The sequence below is a fragment of the Miscanthus floridulus genome, unplaced genomic scaffold (assembly GCF_019320115.1).
Source record: "Miscanthus floridulus cultivar M001 unplaced genomic scaffold, ASM1932011v1 fs_353_1_2, whole genome shotgun sequence".
NCBI classification, from domain to species: domain Eukaryota; kingdom Viridiplantae; phylum Streptophyta; class Magnoliopsida; order Poales; family Poaceae; genus Miscanthus; species Miscanthus floridulus.
Window position 1 is genome coordinate 50878 of NW_027096626.1, and position 9123 is coordinate 60000.

The window sequence follows — 9123 nt, forward strand, 5'->3', positions numbered from 1 at the left end:
TAGCAGACCCGGCCTGCTGGCGCCTCCTCGCGGGCCTGCGGCCCAGCGCTTCGTGGCCCGGCTCCCCTGGCGCACCTATAGTCGGACAGGCCCGTTTCTTCCTTTGCGGTTGCTTGCGGTCTTGCGGACCAGGGCCCCGTGCCGTGCGGGTGAAACAGCGACTGAAACTATCAACGTAGGATCTGCAGCGGCACTGCGGCAGTAACCAAGCTACTGAAAAAAAAAAACTACTGAGCAGTTTCTCCGCGCCTATGGCAGGCTACATACCGTACCATTGTTTTGCTTTTGCACGGCAGAGAAGCGCGATGCCGAGCGAGGCTGTAGGGGAACCTAAACTAGCAAACCTGACAGTGACTCAACCAATGAGGTAGCATGCCAGAGCGAATGTATCGCGCCTCATCTTATTGTTCATTTCATTCCAAACAAAGCGAATGTATCGCGCCTGATCTTATTGTTCATTTCATTCCAAACAACCCACGCTAACAACAACCGCCTCAAGAATGCATCACTGTTATTACCCACAGGCCCCCAACGTACGCTGCCCAATGTGTGCAGCGTTCCCGACTCAACCCCAACCAATTCGAAAGCCTCACGAGCCACAACTCCACAAGTGCACAACTCACTCACAGGTCACAGCCCATCCGCCACGCGCCGGTTCTCATCGACGACGACGACGACGAGGACGATCGACTCCGCCGTCTCATTTCGTGCCCTTGGTGGTGAGCCCGAAGCCGAACGGGAAGAGCGGGTCGTAGTGCTTGTCGCCCACGTTCATGGGCAGCTGGTCCACCGACTTGAACCACGTCCGCGACAGCTTGCCCGTGAACCCGTAGTCGCCGAACAGGGCGTCCGCCACGCCCTGCCCCTCCGACCCCGGCAGCCACGCCGCAACGAACGCGTCCATGTCGCCCAGGTACGGTTCCACCACCAGGGGCCTGCCGGAGATGAGGACCACCACGCACTTGGTGGCCTTGCACACCGACTGGATCACGCTCGGCCCGGGCGCCGGGATCGTCAGGTTCAGGTTGTCGCCGAACGTCTCCGCGTACGGCGGCTCCCCGACCACCACGATCGCGTAGTCGTACTTGTCGGCGAGCACGCTGCTGTCCGGGTTCTCTGAGTACACCACCTGCGTGCCGGGATCCACGGTGGCCTCGATTCCGGAGAGGATCGTCGTGCCTGTTCCATCCACATCCCATCGCAAGTTAGTTCGTTGTTGGCCACGAATCTCAGGTGTGATGGCTGCAAGCGAAACGGAAAAGGAGGCGCCACTCACCAGCAGTGGTGTTGCCGCTGCTTCCTTGCCATGTGATCGTCCATCCTCCGCACTGGTTGCCCAGGTCATTGGCGTGGCTACCGGCGACCAAAATCTTACCAGCCTTCTTCGGGAGGGGCAGCAACGGTGCGGACTTTCCGTTCTTCAGAAGAACCAGGGACTTCCTGACGGCTTCACGTGCCAATTCCCGGTGTTCCTATCAAGGCGCGAATAAGTAGATCCATGAGTAACCATATTCAGCGTGTATGCAGACGAGCATGAGGTGTTAAGAACTGACTTGCTTCCCGAGTTCGCCCGCAAGGCTAGCATCGGGGTAAGGGTTTTCAAATAGACCCATGGTGAACTTGACACGGAGGATCCTGTAAACGGCGTCGTCGATTCTGCTCAGGGGGATGACCTTGTTCTGAACTTGTGTCGTGAGATCATCGATGAATTCTGTGTATCTGAATGGAACCATGATCTGCATATGATAATTTCAGGGCATGGTCAGCTAGCAGACATAATATTGCATTCGAACCGATGATTAAGTGGTAACTAAGAAGATGAGAAGCAAGCCGTCATTCACTCCCATAATAGTTTATCTGAACCAAGTCCAAAAATAATTTATCAGCGACGTCCTTATCTAAATCAAAGATATATTACTTTTCAGGAAGTTTTCTTTTTTTAGTAAAAAGGCTGGTCCTTATGCTACTGTTTTTTGAAGAAAAAATTAACTAATGCACATGTTTCACATATCTTATTCTCACCATGTCAACACCAGCACCAACTCCAGCCTCAATTGAATAAGAATAGTTGGCATGAGGAGGAGTAGTGATCCGATCAATGCCCTCCCAGTCGGAAATCACAAAACCCTGTTTGCGAAAGAAGTTCAAATTTGAGTATGTAGCTGACGTAAATATATAAACAGAAAAATATAGAGCCTTTGTAATGACCAACTGACCCTAAACTTGAGCTTGTTCTTGAGAAAATCTGCGACTAGGAAATGGTTTGCGTGCATCTTCTCTCCATTCCAGCTGGAGTACGAGACCATGACTGTAGAGACACCTCGGATAATAGAGTTATAGTAAGGAGGCATATGGATGCTCATCAGTCCATGTGTGTTGATGATCGTGTTGTTCTCGTTGATTCCCTTATGCGTTCCACCATCACCAACATAGTGCTTCGCGCATGCAGCAACCTTCTTACTGTAGAGTACAGCAGCGAAAACAATTTTAGTTCAGCGTTGGAATTGAACATTACTTGTCTACTTCCACCTTTTAAAACAGAAGCTGGCTCTAAGCCATGAAGGAAGACAATCTAGCTATTATGTGTTCGGTATAGTAATACCTTCCACCAACATATGGTCTTCCCACGGAATCCGCAGGAGCATCGCCTTGCAAGCCAGAGATGAGTGAAGTCAGTGACTGGACAACCTTTGGGTCCTCACTGTAGCTCTCATAGCAGCGTCCCCATCTTGGATCTCTACAAACCTGGGCAATATCATGTAAGCTACAGGCATGAGTTTAAAGGGATAACAAAAAAAGGGACATTTATAACCGAAATGAAACATCCATAGTACAGCAGGAAGAAATGCCTTTATTACCGCAATACAGGGAGCAAAGACATAAGGAATTCCAGTAGCTCTAACTTCAAGAGCAGTTGCTTCTCCAATTCTCTTAACGAGGTCAGGGTCCCTGGAATAGAATTACAACAGCACATCAACATAATAATATAGAGCGACAAATGCTTGTCACAACATAATTACAGGCATATTGAAAGGCATAGCAAAGTAGGTGCAGCTTGTACCTGGTAGCTCCAAGCCCGACGTTGTGAGGGAAAATAGTAGCTTTGTAGACGTTATTGTGACCATGCACGGCATCAATACCGTAGATGATCGGGATACCTAGACGTGTAGAAAGAGCACCCTTCTGCATCTCAGTCACCATGGAGGCCCAAGCCTCAGCAGATGCTTGAGGAGAAGGCACACTACCTCCGCCACTCAGTACGCTACCTGAAAAACACCACGGCAATGTCAAACGCATACTCGCCAGTCTATCACCTTCTGCATTTTTTCAGTGTTAGTATAATCTGACATACCTATGAAGTATTTCGCCAGTGCGTCGGCTGTGGCATTTTCCCTCTCAATCTGGGTCATCTGGCCAATCTTTTCAGCAAGAGTCATCTGACTCAGCAGATCCTTGATGCGAACAGCGATAGGCTGCTTCGGATCCTTGTACTTGAGGTACTCTGCTCTCCCCAACGCTAGCAGGCAGAACATGAGAACAAGGGTGATCTTGTGCACGTTCGCCATCTTGCCTGTGTGGTTCTGATCACCACGAACCACCTATATATAGACCTGGCAGAAGGATGCCAAACAGATGAGTTAACGTTCAATAAAGCTTATTCAATAAATATGCAATATTAATGTACAAGTCTCTTGTTTAAAAAACACATACATAAAACTCTAGAATTGGACCAGTTCCAGATGCTGCCGTAAACATCATAAAAAAAAAAACAAAAACACGCACAAAAGGGAGCAGATAACTTAAAATCGGGTGCGTTTTCTGCCTTTCTTTGTTCGAAACCGCGTAAAGTTGCTGAAACCCAGCATGTTTATAGGGAAAACAAACCCAAAGCTACCTAACCTGGATTGATTGAACTGAGCCGGCACAAAAGAAAGGGGGGTGATAAAAGCATAAAATGCAGTATGAACAGAATACTATAGGCACCACAACATCATGAGCACACGACTCTTTCAGAAGCTAGCACAATGAATACCTCAGAATATATATATACTCGACTCAAAGTAAGGAACTAGCAATCCGCATGAGCACGACCGCAAATGCAAAAGGCAGGAATATTTCCTGCAAGAAAAACAATGCAGAAAAGCTTTATGCTTGCTGCCCAGGAAGGGTGAGGATGTCCTCAAAGGAACGGAACCCGGATTCCTCCTATAAGCACCAGTGGATGTGTCTATCAGTGGCCCATGAGCGTTGCACCGACATGAAGACGGATGGCAAGGCAACAAAATCAAAAGAAACCAAAAGAAACAAGGGTCGTGATTAGTAGGGGGGGGGGGGGGGGGGGGGGGGGGGGGGGGGGACCTAAATCAAGCTGTCGCCAACGACGGTTGAGCATACGATCTCTCGACCTCCACCACTCAGCTCGTGAACGAGCGGCGTCTATCAGTTGTGCGTGTCTGCACTAGAATTCACTCGCCCGGCCACCGCCGGCTGCCGCTGCGTCGAATTGTTTCATCGCTCTGACAGGGACGTTTGAGCCGAAGACGTTTAGGCTATTATGCGCCAGAGGCCTTGCTCTGCATCGCCAGGTTCAGACCGTGGCCACTGAGCAGCAGAATAGGACAGCATAACCACTTAGGAAAGTTGTGGATTAATTAGGAGAAATCTTGGACTTGCAAGATCAGGCCTACTAATCACTAAATAACTAGTACTGGTACAGGGCCACTGGCATCCAAATATTTCTTTTTAATAAAAAAAATTGTATAAGAAAATTTTCAGCAAGCTGGCCATGGGCAGCGTGCAAGCAAGGCAGATTTGCTCGTATAAGAAATTCAGAACAATTCCTCGCGTGGAGCGCGCATCCATCAGCGAGCTCCTCCGCGGTTGCCCGTGCGAGGCTGGCATCAGGAATTCAAAAAGAACCCAAGGTGGCAAGCTGGTCACTATCCACTACTACTACTACACCATTCCACAGACAACGAAGCCATGCCATGACATGAACGTACACCATGGATGGGTACGACGCTACCACTACCATCACGCATCCGCGTCACCTCCTCTGCTAGAGGCTAGAGCCCGAGACAGGGCAGGTGGTTCGCAAATCCACATCTGCCTACAAAGATTTTGAGCAATTTGTGGCCTCTCCTGTCTCCACCCCGGGACGAAGCCAGGAAGGGTCAGTGGCGGGCGCTGGCAAGCCTGGAAGGCCCTGGAAAGCCACCTTCCCTTCCCCAAACTGACGCGTGTGAAGCGGAGTCCGCTACCGCAAGCGATTGAGATGGGGAGGAAGGAGCAGGACGAAGAAGATGTGAAGTGAACAGGAAACCAAGGGGTGGAACTGGCGGAGGGGGCTCACCGATTACCAGCAGGCGGAGTGACGAGAGCGGCCGGGGAGTGGCCGAGTGGGCGCTGCGCCTGCGCCGGCGAGCAGCAGCACAGCTTGAGCACGGGGAAGCTGGCAGTGCCGCAGTGGCAGCTCCCGGGGCAGTGAAGGCTGGCGAAGAGTGCCGAGGGCCCGAGGCTTTATTGCGCTCGTCCTCGCCGCCTTACTGAGCAGCTTTTTTTTTCACCCCGAGAATCTACAGCGACCGAACATCAAAGGTCGACGACTGGTGAATTTGACCGTGATAGTGTCGGGCGGCGGGGACCAAGCCGCACTAACTTAGTCACTGATCACTGACTGGTGGGACCAAAACACAGCTGTCAGTTCTGGACCCGTGTGTAAGTGGGATCGAGTATTACAGTGCCTAGTGCCAGTGGCGTGTTCTGTTTGTTCACTATATTCACGTGTTGGTTTCAGCCAGCCTAATTCAATTAATTAATAGTATTTTCTCTTATAATAAATCAGCACTAGCCAATACAACTAGCTCAAAAACCAACAAACAAACAGCCCGGTTGTCCTTTTGGCCGGTGGACGTGTGATCTGTGCTCGGGACTCGGGACTCGTGGCACTTTTCCTTTTTGTTTTCTTTCGCCGGCATACGTCTTCCCAGAGTGTAGCGTACGGAGTACCCCGCAAACTACTCCCAGTGGCTGTAAAAAGCTGTGCAGTACTTGTACGCCAATGAGATTAGCGATCTGGTGAGTACACGCGGATTAATTAGTGGTTTACTCCGCAAATAGAGACGTTGGCACGTTGCCGTTGTCGGATTAGTATCTTGGTAACCAACGGTCGATTAGCTAGCTATAACTGTTGCTTGAGACTTCAACTCGAATACACAGTGGACGATAGCTCATGTTCTCTTTATGCTAGGGAGGGTAGAGCTGAATGTATAACACTAACACCCTCACTCTAGTGTGACATGTTCGTAGCACGTCGTTGTTACTTTTACTATTTCTCGATCTTAATACACATATACTCAAATATTTTGCGTATTCGAGAAAAACAATGAACGACATTTTTCAAAGCTCTATTGTCATTAGTCCGTTGTTCATTAATGGACTCTGACCAGGAGCGTACTGAGAGTAGGCTACCTCACTACTGCTCCTACTCAACGTTCGGTTCTTGTTGTGATACACGCACAAACACGTCGTCCGCACGGAAATTCGGGCGTTCCGGGCCGCACGAGCTCTGATTATCGCTTCGGTGACGCCGAAATGCATGGGACCTTCTCCTCCGATCCTTATCTCGCAAGCCCCGCGCACACCGAGAACCCCGCGACTATTCCCCCAATTTGATCTGAAATCCCAGTCAGTCCAGTCACGCGCCAGCAAAAATGTCAAAGGATCTGATCGGTTTTTCCTGACGATCCGATATCCGGAAAGGCAATAATCGGGTAATCGCGGGCCGCAGCAGCGGAACTGCCTGCAGTACGGAACGCCTTATCTGCACTTCTGCAGTGCACCCGTCCCATACAGATCACGTCAAGTAATAAAACCCTATCTGATCGGACGTGACTCGTGAGATCCGGATCGCGTTAGCGCTGAGCCCGTGTTTAGTTGGAGAGAATTTTGAAATTCGGCTACTGTAGCACTTTCGTTTTTATTTGGCAATTAGTGTTCAATCATGGATTAATTAGGCTCAAAACGTTCGTCTCGTAATTTTCCACCAAACTGTGTAATTAGTTTTTTTTGTCTACATTTAATGCTCCATGCACGTATCGCAAGATTCGATGTGATAGGTACTGTAGCACTTTTTGGGAAGTTATTTTGGAACTAAACACGGGCTGAGTGTGACTGTCTCCAACAGTCCGAACCCATATACCAGACGCATTCGGTGAATTGGCTAGCGTACAGTAAATAAGTTCGTGACCCAAAACTCTTCTTTTTCAACCGCCCACGCATACTCCATGTGAGCCCCGACTTCATCGCCCCCATTCCGATCTCCGACGAGTCCGCCGCCCTCGTGAGTGGCACGCCGGTGGCCCCCTCCTCCTCCTCCTCCTTCCTCCCTCTCTCTCAGCTGTGATTTGGTGCAGGAATGGAGACCCGAATTCTCTCGTGTCCTCCGGGATTCGTCACTCTGTGATTTTTGTGTGATTTTGTTCTTCACTGTGTTCTTCGTTCCCGTTTCTTTCCACTTCTTGATTCGTGCTCGATTTGAGTTTTGTTGTGAGATTTGTTTAGTCAGATTGATGCTTTTGACGAGTGTTGAACAATCCTATCAAGTGGTTTGAATCAATTCTACTCGTGCATCAAGATCCAAGCCGATCTTCATTTTGGGGGAAAAACTCGTTCTTACTCGAATTTCTTCGATTTACAGAATCACAATTTAAATCGAGCAATGATCTCCTAGGAGTAGCTTTTTATCTTCATTGCGAATCGCTATGCAAAGTTTGGGAGCGATCCATGAAGATTTGAGTCGGATTTCATCGATTTTCTTGGCCGCTCCTTTTCTGTTCTTCGCGTGCGAGCTCTCTATTCGTCGTGTGCTAGTTGATTTGGCTCCTGGCCGAGCACACCAGCAGCGCCCAACGCTGATTGGCTCTAGGCCGAGCAGCAGTTGCCCGCACTGCTCTTGCCGCGGAAGACTTTGCGTCTTGCAGAAAGACGACGCAAATAAGCGTCTCACTTGGCCTCGTACCCAAAATGCATCCTGCGTTTGCGTCTTCTGTTGGAGCCTGCTTTCTTCGGCTAAAACACTGTGCACGATTGATTTTAGGTTTGCGTCGCCGTTTGCATGAGCTGTTGGAGACAGTCTGAGGAGATGAGTGAGCCGCAGATCCAGATCAGGTGGCCGCTCTGACAATCCAAACAGTAACTACACGAGTGAGCAGTCACTCATCACGCTGTAACAATCACAACGAGTCAGTTCAGGGCTTGTTTAGTTTCTCCCCTAAAGTTTACTCCTTATCCCATTGAATATTTGGACAAATGCATGGAGTATCAAATATAGACTAAAAATAATTAATTATACAGTCTGTGACTAATTTGCGAGACGAACTTTTAAGCCTAATTAGTCCATGATTTGACAATGTGGTGCTACAGTAACACATATGCTAATGACGGGTTAATTAGGTTTAATAAATTCGTCCTGCGGATTACTGATTGATTCTATAATTTATTTTTTTATTAGTATCCGAATACTCCTTACAATACTCTTATATGATCCCGATATGACGCCTAAAACTTTACATTTTATATTTATACAAGAAGTTAGGTACTATTGTTATACTATCTGGCCGGGGCACTACTGGTGGCAAGTAGTAGACACCTTTGCAGACTCTCCGTCTCTCATCACCAGTACTCCCTCCGTCCCAAAATAAAAGATGTTTTGGGTTTTCGTGCCACAAGTTTGACTCGATTTATAGAAAATACGTGCAATATTTACATCTTCAAATAAATTTGTTAAAAAACTAGACAAAAAGATCTTTTCGATGATACTAATTACTTAACATAAATATTTATATATTTTAATATATAATTGTCGGTAGTCGTTTCTCGGGAAGCGAAAACGTCACTTATTTTAGGACGGAGGGAGTATATATAAAAATGGAAAACTCGTACGTGCGCCCGGGGGTTTCCTCACCAGAGCTTTCTGACGCTCACCAGTAAAAAAAACTTGTGCGGGCATGAACAGTTTTCGGCTGAAACGACGGTGGGTTTGGTACGAAACAAAAATACTATTCTGATTTATAATCCACGACTGTTTACGACTAAACGAACAGTAGATGGAGGAGTACTAAA

At 48.3% G+C, this 9123-nt stretch overlaps 1 protein-coding gene across 1 annotated transcript; it reads right to left on the minus strand.

Moving 5' to 3' along the window:
* Positions 1-424: 424 nt before the first annotated feature.
* LOC136531439 (uncharacterized) lies at positions 425-4255 on the minus strand. Its single transcript, XM_066524098.1, has 10 exons — positions 4034-4255; positions 3353-3611; positions 3062-3266; positions 2859-2949; positions 2603-2745; positions 2217-2460; positions 2023-2127; positions 1554-1736; positions 1277-1472; positions 425-1179 (listed from the first exon to the last, which is right to left on the minus strand). The coding sequence occupies exons 2-10, from the start codon at positions 3564-3566 to the stop codon at positions 701-703; spliced, it is 1860 nt and encodes a 619-aa protein (XP_066380195.1). The 5' UTR covers positions 3567-3611; positions 4034-4255; the 3' UTR covers positions 425-700.
* Between the last annotated feature and the right edge of the window lie 4868 nt (positions 4256-9123).

Excerpts from the sequence above, each read along its gene's own strand:
- LOC136531439 (XM_066524098.1), bottom strand. The coding sequence starts at position 3,566 with ATGGCGAACGTGCACAAGATCACCCTTGTTCTCATGTTCTGCCTGCTA. Across the intron at positions 2,461-2,602 it reads AGACCATATGTTGGTGGAAG|TAAGAAGGTTGCTGCATGCG; the intron begins GTATTACTATAC and ends TGTACTCTACAG. Across the intron at positions 1,180-1,276 it reads CAGCGGCAACACCACTGCTG|GCACGACGATCCTCTCCGGA; the intron begins GTGAGTGGCGCC and ends TGGATGGAACAG.